The sequence below is a fragment of the Syngnathus scovelli genome, chromosome 21 (genome assembly GCF_024217435.2).
Source record: "Syngnathus scovelli strain Florida chromosome 21, RoL_Ssco_1.2, whole genome shotgun sequence".
Taxonomy (NCBI): domain Eukaryota; kingdom Metazoa; phylum Chordata; class Actinopteri; order Syngnathiformes; family Syngnathidae; genus Syngnathus; species Syngnathus scovelli.
The window spans coordinates 4,032,910-4,048,480 of record NC_090867.1 but is presented as its reverse complement, the minus strand read 5'-3'; the positions used below and the strand labels follow the sequence as shown (position 1 = coordinate 4,048,480).

The 15,571-nt window shown below is 46.1% G+C and overlaps 2 protein-coding genes across 5 annotated transcripts; one reads left to right on the top strand and one right to left on the bottom strand.

Moving 5' to 3' along the window:
• On the bottom strand, positions 1 to 2,099 carry ghitm (growth hormone inducible transmembrane protein). Its single transcript, XM_049758909.1, has 8 exons — positions 1,956 to 2,099; positions 1,729 to 1,831; positions 1,525 to 1,636; positions 1,179 to 1,320; positions 999 to 1,107; positions 695 to 883; positions 454 to 625; positions 1 to 381 (listed from the first exon to the last, which is right to left on the bottom strand). Exons 1-8 carry the CDS (start codon positions 2,097 to 2,099, stop codon positions 294 to 296), a joined length of 1,059 nt encoding a protein of 352 aa, XP_049614866.1. The 3' UTR covers positions 1 to 293.
• A 311-nt stretch (positions 2,100 to 2,410) lies between these two features.
• Positions 2,411 to 6,640, top strand: LOC125991195 (carbohydrate sulfotransferase 3). Of its 4 annotated transcripts, XM_049758903.1 has the most exons (5): positions 2,411 to 2,497; positions 2,914 to 2,970; positions 3,043 to 3,173; positions 4,148 to 4,380; positions 4,449 to 6,640. In XM_049758903.1, exons 4-5 carry the CDS (start codon positions 4,301 to 4,303, stop codon positions 5,662 to 5,664), a joined length of 1,296 nt encoding a protein of 431 aa, XP_049614860.1. In that variant the 5' UTR covers positions 2,411 to 2,497; positions 2,914 to 2,970; positions 3,043 to 3,173; positions 4,148 to 4,300; the 3' UTR covers positions 5,665 to 6,640. The 4 variants fall into 4 exon arrangements, with proteins under 4 accessions (XP_049614860.1, XP_068505552.1, XP_068505551.1 ...); XM_068649451.1 differs by having other exon boundaries at positions 2,494 to 2,970; XM_068649450.1 differs by lacking the exons at positions 2,411 to 2,497; positions 2,914 to 2,970 and having other exon boundaries at positions 2,977 to 3,173.
• The last annotated feature ends 8,931 nt before the right edge of the window (positions 6,641 to 15,571 follow it).

The following is a 15,571-nucleotide window of genomic DNA, read 5'->3' as shown; positions in this document are numbered from 1 at the left end:
TTGTTATCAATGTGAATCCTTTATTGAATTCCACTGTTCCCTTACAGACTCCGAACAGATCCGTATTCGACAATAAATACAAAATATTAATGAACGACGGATGACGGGCAGAAAGGAATCAATTCTACCATGACTGAGGCCTCTGCCTTTAAGTGCTTTGTTGCAACTTCTTTACCACGTGTTTAGAGACTGCTTGCGATAAACACCTTGTTTGTTGCTAACTCAGAACACCAGATAGCTCTGTGGAAGTGTTGAAAAAAAAAAAAATGAAAAAAAAAAACTCCTTTGGCTGTTCACTTCCTTCTGCTGCCGCCGCCGTTTGCCAGGATCATCACCAGCCTGGTGAAGATGTTCAGGGTGTCCATGTAAATCCCCATACAGCTGGAAAGAACACAAGGACGATTAATGCAAAAACAAAAGACGGTAATCAGTCACCGTTTGGCTCAGACGTACGCGTTAATGGGGTCGTATTTTTGCACTCCGTAGAACGGATGCGTCTCGGCCTTCTTGACGACCTTCTGCGTGTCGTAGAGCAGGAACATGCTGAAGAGGACCAGGCCGCCGTAGACGGCCACAGAGTACAAGCCGGCTCCAAACGCCGAGGTGGGTGGCAGGAACATGGACCCTGCCCGTGGAGTTAGATGTCATCTTCCCACTTCAGGTATCCATCTTGTACGCGTTTGTGTGCACTCACCAATAGAGGAAGCGAAGACCAGCCCGAAGCCGACGGCCAGGGGTCCGCCCATGTTGAGGAACTTTTCGCTGGGAGCGCACATGGCCACCGTGGACAGGCCGCCCACAATACCAGCCGTGTACCAGGCGGCCCGCACCATCAGGGGTCCTCCCAGGAGAGTGAGCGGAGCCACCACAGCACCCATCACACCTAGACGGAAAAATATTCAGAGCAAGTATATTTGTGTGTGTCTTGCCTCCTCAATAGAGGTTGGGCAACATTATTTGAGACTACATTCCTGCCCTCTAGTGGTGCATGCACATACCTGCATGCAGCATCCAGGCCAGGTGCTTGGGCACCGGACTGTGCTCATACGAAATGGACCGGACTAGCATGCCGGCGCCGATCATGGCAGCAAACGTAGCTCCGATAGCCTGGAAGGAATAAAACGCCTCTGTGACTCCACTGACGCTGATACCCCAATGTTCTTTGCAGTGATCCTCACTATCCAGGAGCCTCTCATCATGAGTCCCATGAGCGCCGGGGTTCGATTCACCGCGACCGCCGACAGAGCCGTCAGTCCGACGCTGCCCGCAAAGTACATGTAAGTGGAATGGATCCGGTCCTTCACATACTGAGGCCAGATCCTGCACAAAAGAAGGGGGAAAGAGTGTTAAAAACAAAACATTTAAACAACTTGTGCAGCATAGGGACAGACCCTTCAAAAATGAAGGAAGGAAACAAAGTAGTGTTAAATGGACGTAATTGTAAGGTAAGGCAAAATGTAATAAATTACCAGGAAACAGTATAAAGCTAAGTATGTAGCATTGAAAGAACCACTATTTACTCACACTGCTTTCTCAATGGCACCAATCTCATTGGACATCCCCATGCCATAGTAGCATAAAGCTCCCAGGCCCACTGCTGCACCGCCAGCCAGAATCATTCTTCCCATGCTATCAACTGAACACATCACATTGAGGAGATGAGATCTGTTTACAGGGCAAGCTACTCTTTCCAGAAACATGGCAATTCCCTCTTCCCGCTATTCTTACTTTTTAAAGCCGTGCCCGTGGCCGGCTCGAAAGCCGCCTCCTTGAGTTGATCTCTGGTCGTCTTCGCCCGGCGGAAACCAAATCTGGCCTTTGAGGAAAAACCCTGGCCAAAACAAAAACAGTTTCCATTGCAGAACTTATTGAAACATATTGTGAGACTGGAAACGTTTTACATCTGTTGTATTAGAATCCGAACAGGTTTGTCATTGCACCACAGGGTGAGTTACCTGCTGGGGCGTGAAGTGGGTTGGGCATGGCTTCAAGTTGAGGGTGGACGACCTTAGAGCGGCGGAGCCTTTGGTTAGCCCGGGACGGAGCGCGGCGCCGAGTGGGGGGAGGCTCCTCAGGCATGTCAGTCTTGCCACAAGCATGGTTTCGTTTGTTCGTCAGCCTTGAAAAACAACACCCAGCTCGGTGATAAATATCGAAACTACAATAGAAGCCATGACAAACGCAATCGAACATTCGTTTGCGTGACGTACAGTTTATTGACATGTGACACGTAGAGACAAAGTCTGAATGCATCAACTATGCAAATATTGGTAAATCACGCTCTACTATATCGATAAGGCGGTAAAAGAATGTTACTTACGAAGATGTGCGCTGTTCACCTTGTGGTCAAGATCTAACCACGGAGAATGATGTTGCGCGAGCTTCTGACGCAAGTGTTTTGCAAGCTTCGTGAAGATTCTCGGTGACGTCATCTCGGCGCGACGAGCTGTTGGGTAATGTAGTTCATAAACGTCGAGTAGAAGGCGTCATACAGAAGGTAATTAAAAAAAACATTTACTGTTTTGTAGTGATGTAATAATTGTGTTAAGGCTTAATATTTACTCTTGTGCTTATTTTACAATGGGTTGTTGCGATTGACGATGTTTCTGATAATTTGATCTCATTAGAGGATGCAAATCATTATTAAAATGATTAAAACTTGTTGGTTGCATTTGTAAATTGAGCTCCATTTCTTTGTGCAAATGCATCAACACCTATTCAGTTACAAAGTTTACCCCACTAGAGAGAGCCAATTCGCCTTTGTTGACTATATTGAATTTGCATAAAGCAACAATTGAAGACGGAACGTTGTGGCAGAATCTGTAAAGTAAAATTTTGCATGCAGTTTGGTGGCGTTTTTGCGTAAAGTTTATATATTTATTGCCTAGGCTTTTTTCCTTGTCTTTTTTTTAGATCATTCACTTTTTCTATGGGAGGTCTCTTCGTACGTCATCCAAGCAGGGGCAAACAGTTGGTCCGAAAAGTTTTTTTCATTCAGTTCAGCGCACAGTCTGACCCGCATCTCCTCCACTGGAATTACAGAACCCCACACATGCCTCCTTTTTGGACTCCTGGACAATCTTTTATGTGTGGGTGGAGGAAATCATGGAATTATTAATCCGAGTTGGACGCACTCGTTTTGACGGATTAAACAGCGTGGACACATCAGCATGGTGAGTGAGTACACGACTAACGGGACACCTGATTCAGTAGTCACAGTGGGAATGAAGAAGTTAATGTAATGTGGTGAGCCGCTGACAACACAACTCAGTTGCGAGAGGGTGTGATTTCTAATTTAGAATCTTTACTAAGATCGCATGACTACAGTATTACTGTGGCGGACCTCAGTACCAGGCCTACAGTTCGAGGTAGGGTGACATGTTTGTCTTTTGCGATGTCTTTGTTTTGAAGACTTATTGTTGGCAGACAGTCATGAAATAGTGTTCCTCACTTCTACCACATTACTTGCATTATTCAATTATCTCTACTAACCAATTGTATTTCAGGCACTTAAATAATTACAGTCAGAAGTTAAAATCGAGATTTTCTATTAAAAAATAGAAATAAAAAAGGCAATAAATTGGGTTCGCCTCACGAAGCGCCACAAAAGGGCTGCGGAAATTTTGCAGGCTTTCCTGACTGTCTCTGGCGTTACATGACCTGAGACGAACCTGTGGTCTGATCCCGTCTTTGACGTGCGAATGACCCCAATGGGTTCGACCTTTGGTGGGGGGGTGGGGGTGGGGGGGGGGGTGTCACTCTACGTGAAGAGGCCTTTTGTGGTCGCGGCATGCGGCAGAGTGGTGCAAGATGGAGCTGAAAATGTCCCCCTCCCCACCCAGTATATTTACACCAGTGCTTCACAACTGTGCATTTGCTGCAAATTTTGTACTGGCACAACTGGTTTTGAAACAAAAGGACAGGAGGAGTGAGTGTTATTGAACAATGAATGAATGCGCCAGACAGACAATTAGCAACTGGTATGACTGCTACGAGGCAAGGTTGACTACTGTCTGCTCTAGGTCAGATGCCATCCTTGTGCAGATAAATTAGGGTGTCACTTGTGAAGAGATATTGCAGTAAATTTCTCACTCTGGCAGCCTCGTGTGGTTGTTTTCCACAGTTTTGATGTTGTTTTTATACACAGGTTGAAACATTGCAAGAACCGCTCTGAACAAGAGGGCAATACAAAGAACTGCGAGACCTGTTAAGACAACCCTGGTGGCGGTGCGGGGACGGGGTTTGAGCCATCGGCAGAACTCATTAAGAAGCGGACCCGGGCGCCACCACAGTCGAGAGAATGAGGATCAAATACAGCCTACCCGTCGTCTTTTTTGTGGCGCTGGTCATCATCGAGAAAGAGAACAACATTATCTCAAGGTGAGTCCGCAAGGTTTACTGACAATATATGTATTGGGGTGTGATTGTGATTCCATTCCTTGTGTCAGGGTGTCTGATAAACTGGCCTTGAAGCAGACCCCCCAAACCCCGATACAGCCCAGCCGATCCGCCAACGCTCTTTGGAAGCGCAACGATTCCTCCGAAGGCAAGCTGAACTCAGCTTTCATGCTGATGAAGCGGCGCTTGGAGAATTACAGCGACTACCGGCCGCTGGCGGCCGAGACCAGCCGCAGAAAAAACATTCTCCTCCTGGCCACCACCAGGACGGGTTCATCCTTCGTGGGTGAGTTTTTCAACCAGCAGGGCGACAACATGTTTTACCTCTTTGAGCCGCTGTGGCACGTGGAAAAGATGCTGACTCTGGCGACAGGCGGCACTAATGCCACAGCCGCTGCCAAAGCGTACCGCAACGTGCTCCGCCAGCTCTTCCTGTGCGACTTCTCCCTGCTGGAGCGCTTCATCGACCCCCTCCCCGTGGATCACGTCACGGCCTCGCTCTTCCGCAGAAGCTCCAGCCGCTCCCTGTGCGAGCAGGCGGTTTGCGGCCCCTTGGTCAAAGGCGTCTTTGAGCGCTACAAGTGCAGCAACAGACGCTGCGGGCCCCTCAACCTCACCACAGCGTCCGAGTCCTGCCTGGAGAAGGAGCACAGGGCCATCAAGTCGGTGAGGGTGCGCCAGCTGGAAACCCTCCGTCCTCTGGCCGAGGACCCGCGTCTTGACGTGAAGTTCATCCAGCTGGTCCGCGATCCTCGGGCGGTGCTCGCCTCGCGCATGGTGGCCTTCGCGGCCAAATACGACAACTGGAAGCGATGGGCCGACAACAGGGACGTGCCCATGGATGATGACGAGGTGAAGAAACTGAAGAGCAACTGCAACAGCATCAGGATGTCGGCGGAGATGGGCCTCGGGAAGCCGGCGTGGCTGCGCGGCCGCTACATGCTAGTGCGCTACGAGGACATCGCGCACTTCCCCATGAGGAAGGCAGCCGAGATGTACAAGTTTGCCGGGATCCCTTTCACGCCGCAGGTCAAAGCCTGGATCCTGAAGAGCACGCAGGCCTCCAAGGAGACTGGCGGCATTTACTCCACTCAGAAGAACTCCACCGAGCAAGTGGAGAAGTGGCGCTTCAAGTTGCCCTTCAAGATAGTGCAAGTGGTCCAGAAGGTGTGCGGGCCCACGCTGAAACTTTTTGGCTACAAGTTTGTGACAAGCCAAGAGATGCTAACAGACAAGTCAATCAGCTTGATAGAAGAGCTTTGGTAGACTCTGACTCAAGGACGGACACAAACGCATATTTATTAGTGTCTTTTATCGTAAAGCAGATGTTTATCCAGATATTTAACACCTTTTTACTTTGTTTTACTATTTAAACTAGCCGGAGGGAGACGATTTCGTCTCGTCCACAAATCGCAAGCACGGCCTGTGAAAAGCTGCCTTTGTATATTTTTTGCACTCGGGACCATTTTTGTCACTCACAAATGGGCATGTCGTGCGACTTGAATTTCGGAGCAAACAGAAGCGTTCCCAAACAAGCAAGTTAATGGGGGGGGGACAGTAAACATTAACGACCTGACTCTGGGAACCTCCGCTGTGAACAGCTCCTGAGTTGGCAACCAAAGAAACGCCAAATGAAGCGCTCGCTTTATAAAAACAAAGAAAGTGGAAAGAAGCTATCGCCACAATCAGTCACTCCAGCGTTTTCATCATTCCTCCTCCTTTGCAGATTGACGTCCTCGCTAACTGTTTGAAGCGGTCATAGACCAATTTGGGGGAAAAAAAGATGTTTACATTGCCGTCCAAACGCACCGGACCCCGCAGCTGGTTTGCAGATCGGTGCTTCGTTTATTTGTGAGTCTGGTGTCTATAGACACAAGCCTCTTGACCGCTGATAGAGAGACGCGGGGAAAGAGGGAGGCCTTGATAGCCGCGCCTACCGCTTTAAACATTGGTCTCCATTAACACGCTTTGACACCGACTTGCAAGTCCCCTCTTTGTGGCGAGGGCGCTGGGTTAGTGCCACATTGTTATGTTGAATCGTGACCTTATTTGGAAGAGTTATCGCTTATCTCTCAGTGATCATTGGGTAATGACGCTGTAAAAGGAAGTGCACAAACACTGTATGGGGAAGGGGGGGCAGAGTGCAAAAACTGAGACATTGTACAATTCATCACAAAAAAGTTTCAAGTTGTAAAATGTCACATTGTTTGAATTTAACTCAAAATAAACAAATGGAATTACACTTTGTGTAGCTCAAATGCTAACCCAAATTGGAAGTGCTAACGATTAGCATCAATAGTCACAAATAGTTGTAATATTTTATTGTCTGCAGGCCAATTGTACTGTCTCCTGGTGGCCAAGGCCAGCACAGCAGAAGGAGCAGCACAGAAGTGAATTGGGGCATTAAATCATGTTGAATTGCTAGCATTTGATTAAATTCTGTCATTATCTTTTTAGAAAGTGCAATGTTATAGAGTGTTACTGTTCCTTCTGAAAACATTTTTTTGTTTTGTTTTTTATCTAATTGCTAGTTATAATGCTGCGACACAACTTCCTGGTGCATAGCGGATGTCAAACAGACTGAGAGTGCCACCATCATCATCTTAACCAGGAATGTGAGAGGGGTTATGTTTGATTGCAACTCCCTCCATCGTTTGGAATAAATGCCACCCTGTGTAGGTGTAACCTTCTGCTAGCGCACGTAAAAAAAAAAAAAAAAGCCTCCACTTGTGCCGTCCGCAAAAATGTCTATGTAGCAGCAGTGAAGCGCTCTCCTTTTGCACACTGGCTGCTTTGTACGGCACACTGTGTGTTTACCGCAGTGGCTTCGGCTATTTCAGTAACTCAAGGTTGCAATTAGGCCGACTTGACATATCATGTGGTCGGCTGGGTCATTTTGACCCCGCCCTGTCACATGCACGCCATATCTTTTTCTACTCTACTCCCTTTACTCATTCTTTCATCTATCAAAAAAAACGCTTTTCCCCCTCCAAATTAGGCCACCCCACCCTCCTGCTTCATCGCCCACTGTGACCAGAAACAGCATGACTTCTGTGCAGTCATTTTGTGAGTTGTCTTGAAATTGTTACCATCTTTGGTTTTCAAATCCCCTTTGTCACTTCTAAGCCACAACAGGAACTACATGGGTATATGTGATAGACCCCATGCGCTTTAGTTTCCACTTTCCATCTTCGCACTGAAGTTGCTTTAAACAGATGAATTGATGCATTGCAGGTCAAAGTCAACGTATGTTTTTATTGTTGTATTTTTTATTTTTTTTACATATTTCTGTGCCGTGTGGTCATGTGATTTGGATGCCATTGGGCGTGTGATCTTTTCCAGAGACTTGAAACAGAATAACTATGTTCACCCTGTTTGCTTTTCATTGCTTCTCAATCCGTGTTTATCACTCAGATTAGAATTGTTTTTTTGCCCTCAGCCATTTTAGATAACGGCTTAAACAACGGCCTTGTGCTTTTTTGACGGTTGAGCGGCCAGTGCAAAGTTCCCAATGAAAAGCTGCGTAGGTGTTAGAACCCCAGACGCCTGCATTATGTGCTCAAGCCACAATGTATTTTCTGCCGCACCGTAAAAACAAACTAATTATTAAAGGGATTAAGGGCTATATCATTCATGTGCACCGTTACGCCATCGATGACTTTATTCATCCGTAGCTTCTTAAGTACAAAATGTGCTGCCATTTCTGGACTTCCTCAGCCAGCTGAGGAGCACAAAAAAAGCGTCAGCGTTTGCTCGCATCAATGCCGCCTTTTGTATATATGCTGCTAAAAAGAAGTGGGGGGGGGGCAGATTTAAGAGGCACTGAATGGATGCTTCCCATTTGTGGCCTTCTGGCTGCTCTCCAAGAATGCCGCTTTCACGACACTTTAGCACTCAAAATTACAATCGTATAGCCAATATCTTGCCTTAAATTGCAATGCTTCTAGTTTGCGACGATGTGGCGGAGTTCAGAATTAACCAATCGCATAGCTAATAAACTTCAGATGTTTGAGATGTTTTGGAAAGTGAGCTGATCAACAACTGTTCTCCTAAGATTTTTATTTTTGACTTTGCTTGCCCGTGTAAGACGGCCTCTCCTTTCTTCTTGCACTTTTTCCATGTCGCTTTTTTGTCTTCCTGAAGGAACAAGGTGTGACGGTATTTATTTTAACGTGACCCATAATGAAAGGCTTCTGTGGGCTGTCGTTTAGAGTTGTCATGGATGTAACATTTGACGCATATAATTAGAGGATTTTACATTTATAGCGTGGGGCTAAGCAAAAATAGAGTGGTGAGTGTTGTATTAGTAGTGTGTGTCTGCATGTGCGAGCCAACTGTGACTTGCGACTAAAACACAGTGGGCCTCACCACACACACCAACACACACACACATGCATTTATATGAACCCTTACGTACTGTTGAGTAAAATCTGGCCTAGTTTGACATTTGCCAGCAATAAAAATACGAAATGTCATCCTTTCAAATTTAAGTTGCCTTAAGGTACATGAAAATGGAAATTTTTCAACTCTCCACAGGTGCTACAAAGTTCTCCTTCCCTTTCCTCCCAAACGCATCCTCCCTTCTTTTTCCTTTTGCTTCCTATTCATCCTTGTCTGATTTGTTCCCTTTTTTCCTCCTTGTTTCCGTCCTTCTCTCGCTCACATTCCTCTCCTTCATCTCTTGCAGTACAGGTGGGGGAAGTGAAAGAGGGAACATGTTCCACACTTGACACAAAGCTGCTCTCTATCTGGCACGCTAGCACACTGCATAAACACGGACAGCAGGCCGACGCCTTGCGTGGGCTAACGTTTCGTCTCATGTAAAAGAGCCGCTCCCGTGTGTCATACACTCAGGTCAGTCACACAAGTACAGTAAATGCATTGCTTGCATTTTAGGAGGGATGCAATTACCGCTACAGTTAAAAAATGAAACTTTTTTCAGGTGTGTGCACACTTAATGTGTCCTGTAAAATAAGAAATAATTGGAAGGGTGTGTTTTGATGTTATCATCCCCAATGTGAGGCCAATTCCGGATGCGAGCTTGTCAAGCCGAGTTGCCGCTCGTGGCCATTAAGTGCGGATTATCGGGTCTGGCTCCCTTTGAAGGTCTCATTCCTCCCACTTCCTTGCTTGGGACCTCCAGGAAGCAATCACACTCACGGAAGCATATGGACGGATGCTGCGCACGGAAGCAGCAGAGTGCACCCGTGACCGTTTTGACAGTTTGACCCACTTTTTGTACCACTTGCAATTAGGGGCTGGAGGCGCCATTATGGCAAGCCGGACTGTTCAAAGGTAACATCACATGCGTCCACGGTGATGCCTGTAAAATTTTTTGAAACTGTTTCCTTCATTAGATACACCCACGCAAGGCAAAGAAGTCGTAGTGTGTAGTTTGTTGCCTATTCTCAAGCCTTTTTTAGTGGAGTCAGCAACGTCACGGTAGGCCTTGAGGCAGGACTGGGAGATTTTTTCAAGCCAGGGGTCAGTTATGTAACCAGGCCACCCTGGCCTTGCCCACATGTGCATGTTCACACCCACACTTAAATGCATGGGCACAAGCAAAACGCATTTGTGCGCACACACATGTTCACAATCATTCTTTGGGTTTTGTTGTGGGTTATCTGAGATATCACAGATATCTCATATATCTCAGATATTGCAGATATCACAGATATCACACACATGGCGATCTGTGACTGAATAATATTCTGTGATATCTGTGATCACAGACAGAATGCCCCAAAATGCTCACTCACTAAGTTGTCTAGATATCTGATATCACAGATATCTCAGATACCTCAGATATCACAGATAGTATCTCAGTCTTGATCATCCCATCTCTCTCTCTCTCTCTCTCTCTCTCTCTCTCTCTCTCTCTCTCTCTCTCTCTCTCTCTCTCTCTCTCTCTATATATATATATATATATATGAGATATATAGTTTTTTATTAGAATTATTATTGTTTGTTATTATAATATATCATTATTATTATTATTTTTTATTAAATATGATCATATTATAATTTTAGATAATTTAATTAATATATTATCAAACGGGCTTTTGACTATCGTCAATAAAGCGGTTCATGTAATGATGCTAATCTACCACAAGACGGCAGTGCCCCCATTCTCATGTTCGCTTCATAAACTATCGAGTCAAAAGCCTGTATGTTTAATATCGTACGACGTACGTATTTATTTAATCCTGTTTATGTGATGATATTCTAAACTAAACAGATGTGCAGTAAAGTAGTCATATGTTTAAGTTCTAATAACCATATTGTAACTGAACTGAAATGATATTTACATTAAAGAAAGCAATGATAAAATGGAAATGGACGTGTTTATTTTACGGTGGGTTACATACAAGTGAATGGGGGCACTGCTGTCTTGTGGTAGATTAGCGTCATTACATGAACCGCATTATTGACGATAGTCAAAAGCCCATGTTTGATAATATATTAATTAAATTATTCTGAACCACTTAGTCCCCACGGGGGTCGCGGGCGTGCTGGAGCCTATCCCAGCCGTCATCGGGCAGTAGGCGGGGGACACCCTGAACTGGTTGCCAGCCAATCGCAGGGCACACACAGACAGACAACCAATCGCACTCACACTCACACGTAGGGACAATTTGGAGTCTTCAATCGGCCTACCAAGCATGTTTTTGGAATGTGGGAGGAAACCGGAGTGCCCGGAGAAAACCCACGCGGGCCCGGGGAGAACATGCAAACTCCACACAGGGAGGGCCGGAGGTGGAATCGAACCCACACCCTCCTAGCTGTGAGGCGGACGTGCTACCCAGTGCGCCACCGAGCCGCCCTGCTAATTAAATTATATATATTATATTAATTAAATCATCTAAAATTATAATATAACAATATTTAATAAAAACATATATATATATTATAATAATTATAATAATATATCCATCCATCCATTTTCTGAACCGCTTAGTCCCCACGGGGGTCGCGGGCGTGCTGGAGCCTATCCCAGCTGTCATCGGGCAGTAGGCGGGGGACACCCTGAACCGGTTGCCAGCCAATTGCAGGGCACACAGAGACAAACAACCATTCGCACTCGCACCTAGGGACAATTTGGAGTGATCAATCGGCCTACCAAGCATGTTTTTGGGATGTGGGAGGAAACCGGAGTGCCCGGAGAAAACCCACGCGGGCTCGGGGAGAACATGCAAACTCCGCACAGGGAGGGCCGGAGGTGGAATCGAACCCCCACCCTCCTAACTGTGAGGCGGACGAGCTACCCAGTGCGCCACCGAGCCGCCTATAATAATATAATATAATAATTATAACAATAAATATATAATAATAATTATAAACTATTAATTATATATTTGTATATATATATATATATATATATATATATATATATATATATATATATATATATATGTATAAACAAATTAATATAGTACATATAATATATGGTATATATATATATATATATATATATATATATATATATATATATATATATATGATTATATATGTGTGTATATGTATATTTAATTAATATTATACATATAATTCAATTAATATATTATTAAACATGGGCTTTTGACTACAATGAAACGCTTCATGTAATGACGCCAAGCTGCCGCAAGATGGCAGTGCCTCCATTCACTTCAAAGTCAAAGTCAAAGTCAGCTTTATTGTCAATTTCTCCACATGCCAAAGACACACAAAGAAACCGAAATTTCGTTCCCCCCTATCCCACGGTGACAAGACATGGCTCACAACAGACAAACAAGTAAACAAGTATAACAAAAGCGTGCTGAATAAATAATGAATAAATAACACAACAATAAATAAATAAATAAATAAATAAATAAAAAGGAGGAGCAGAAAAAAAAAAGGAGCAAGTGCGCGTACAGCAGACATTCCCGAAAGTAGCGCAACAGTGCCGCACGCTACGCAGAAGGGGGTAGCGAGTTCAGGGCCCTAACAGCCTGGAGAAAGAAGCTGTTGGCGAGTCTGGTGGTGCGGGAGCGCAGGCTCCTGTACCTCTTCCCAGAGGGCAGAAGGTCAAACAAAGAGTGAGCCGGGTGACTCACATCTCTGGCAATCGAGGTTGCCTTGCGGGCGACATGGGAGGTGTAAATGTCCTTCAGGGAGGGTAGCGAAGCACCAATAATCTTACCAGCCGTATTCACTATGCGCTGCAGGGCCTTCAAGTTCTGTTCAGTGCAGTTACCACCCCAGACAGCGATGCAACTGGTGAGGACGCTCTCAATGGTGCCACGGTAAAATGTAGACAGGACTGCCTGAGGAGCACATGCACGCCTGAGCTTCCGCAAGAAGTACAAGCGGCGCTGAGCTTTCTTTGCCAGTGACGAGGTGTTTTCGGACCAGGAGAGGTCCTCACTGATGTGCACCCCCAGGAACTTGGTGCAGCTCACCCTCTCCACCACGGCACCGTCGATGATCAGCGGCAGGTGTGTTGTGTAACCCTTCCGGAAGTCAACAATCATTTCCTTGGTCTTATTGACGTTCAGCAGGAGGTTGTTGTCCCTGCACCACGTGGTCAGAAGGTCAACTTCCGACCTGTACCGAGTCTCGTCGCCCTTCGTGATGAGACCCACCAGAGTCGTGTCGTCAGCAAACTTCACTATGCGGTTGTCGCTGTAGGTCGCAGTGCAGTCATGCGTCAGCAGGGTGAAGAGCAATGGACTGAGCACGCAGCCCTGGGGGGCTCCCGTGCTCAGCGTGATGCTGGCGGAGATTTTGTCGCCAACACGCACCACCTGAGGCCTCTGACAGAGGAAGTCCAGTATCCAGTTGCAGAGGGAGGTACTGAGGCCCAGCTCGTCGAGTTTGCAGATGAGTTACTTGTATGTAACCAAGCGTAAAATGAACATGTCCATTTCCATTTCATCATTGCGCTTTCTTTAATGTAAATATCATTTCAGTTCAGTTACAATATGGTTATTAGAATTTAAACATATGAGTAGTACATTTGTTTAGTTTAAAAAACCATCACATAAGTAGAATTAATTACATACGTTGTCGTCGTCGTCAGCCATCGATCCCGGGAGATCATGGGTTTGCGCCCGTTGGTGTCACTCCACGACAGTGCTTCGTGTGGCTATACAGTCCGATCCGGGTTAAGTTAGGAGGCCCCACGACACCTCAGCGGAATTTAACTGCTCCAAATTACCTGTACTTCTTTAGAAAACAGAGGAGTCCGCCCTCCCATGGAATTTAACTGACTTATAAGTCAGGGGACTCCATCATCCCAGCGGAATTTAACTGTTTCTAATTGCACTTGATAGGGTCTAGAATTGTCAAGGTTTTAAGTGACCTCTTGTCACTGCACTTTCATTCCTTTTAACAGAATCAATATTCGTACTCACAGTCTGCTGGTTCTTTTCCTCGGATGTTCTCGTCAACCACTCTGGTGTCCGACCGACTGATCGAGTCAGCCCCGTGAAAAGGGTTTCTTTATATGCCTTGGCCAGGGACTTGTCCTGCGTCGAAAAGTCAGCCGGACCCCCGAAATAGGTCTGTTGAGAATCCCGGACGAGCCCCCAATTTCTGTCAGGTTCAAAGTACTAACTGAATATCTGAATAAGAGAAAAGGATCAGCAGACAAAAAACAAGTGAGGCAGAATATTGATTTTTCTCGCGAGGAGTGCGATACAGATTGCTTTCTACAATCTGACTACACTAAAAATCTGTTTACACTCCTCGCTCTTTTTATTTGGAACGCCCTACCCACAGTGTGAGACGATTAGCCCCTGAGGGTGAGGGGGAAAAAAAGATTGTGGGCTTCGTCTCGTGAGAAAAGAAACAAAAGTGATGCACAAAGTGTTGCGTGCAGATATGGCTATATCAGCAAAACAGTTTAAGCAATCAATAACTTTCTTGGATTCCGAGAGATAAAAAGAGAAAGTGACGTTCTTTAAGGAAGATCAGAAGGTTCATGACGCATCGTTTGACGTGTTGTTTTCACGATCTGTTCTGGTGGACGCTGAGATGTTGTTGGGAGAAATATACTCTTTATCATTGGATTCTATGTATCTACTTTTGTGTGCAAGATTCTCCGCAGTATGTGACAGTCTGGCCTCGTGATAATGACTTGGGGGCATATGGCCGGCTAATGACTGGAGTCATGAGCCGCGCTATACAATAAGCCCCACAGTTAGCTAGACATGAACAGATCATGAGATTGTCATGGGATGGCTGAAGCAGACAAAAGTCTTATTTAAGTTGAAGTCATGAGTACGGCACAGCGATGTATTCCCAGGGGCACTAAGACTACGTCTTTGTTAAGCTAAAGTCATTTTGTCGACCATACTGCTCCGTCCATAAGAGTATCCCCCTTGTTCTGTCGTCATGAGATGTAACTATGGAATATCCTTCCTGTCTGGGAAACTACCCGTTCATGTACACTTGCCCAATTGTTTCTTTCTCAATAAAAGGCACGGCTAAACTCGAGAAGAACGCGAAAGATGGCGGCGCGTGCACACGCAGCGGCCACTCTCTGTCCCGTTCGGTGTTTTGTGAGTGTTTACTGAGTGTTTGTCCGGCAGTTTTATGTATGTTCGTCTCGTGTGATACGTCGTGCTACTAGCGCGGCGGGCATGTTCTGCTCAACATCGGCGGAAGTGGGTTTTATGGCGTTCTGGACTTTGGTGCGGAGAGATTAAGGGCGCTCGGACTGCTTCGTCATGGAGCGACGCCGGACTGGCCTGCTCTTCCTCCCCCGGTTGGACTGCGTCGTGAGCTCGGACTGCTCCATCCTGGAGCATTGTTGGGATGCGTCGGCAGCGGGTCTGCGAGACAGCGGAAGAGGGGCCAGCGCGGAGATGTCGGGCCAGGCTTGCGGCCAACCCAGCTCGCCCAGCCGTGCCTTCCATTCTCCTGGCGTACGTTCGTTCGCGGGACGACAAGATGGGTTGCGTTCGCCTGATAGGATCTACGAACTGGACAGTGCGTGCCTGCTGTGTGCTCGTGTTCACAGTGGCCTGGTTGACTGTCATCTTTTCAGACTCTGCTAGGCATCGGGAGCGGCTAGCGTGCTATCACTCTTATTGTTCATCTTCTTGTTTTATTTTTCCTGTGTTGTTTACTTGTATGTGCGTTGTGAACTCTGTCTTGTCACCCTGGGATAGTGAGAAACGTAATTTCGATCTCTTTGTGTGTCTTGACA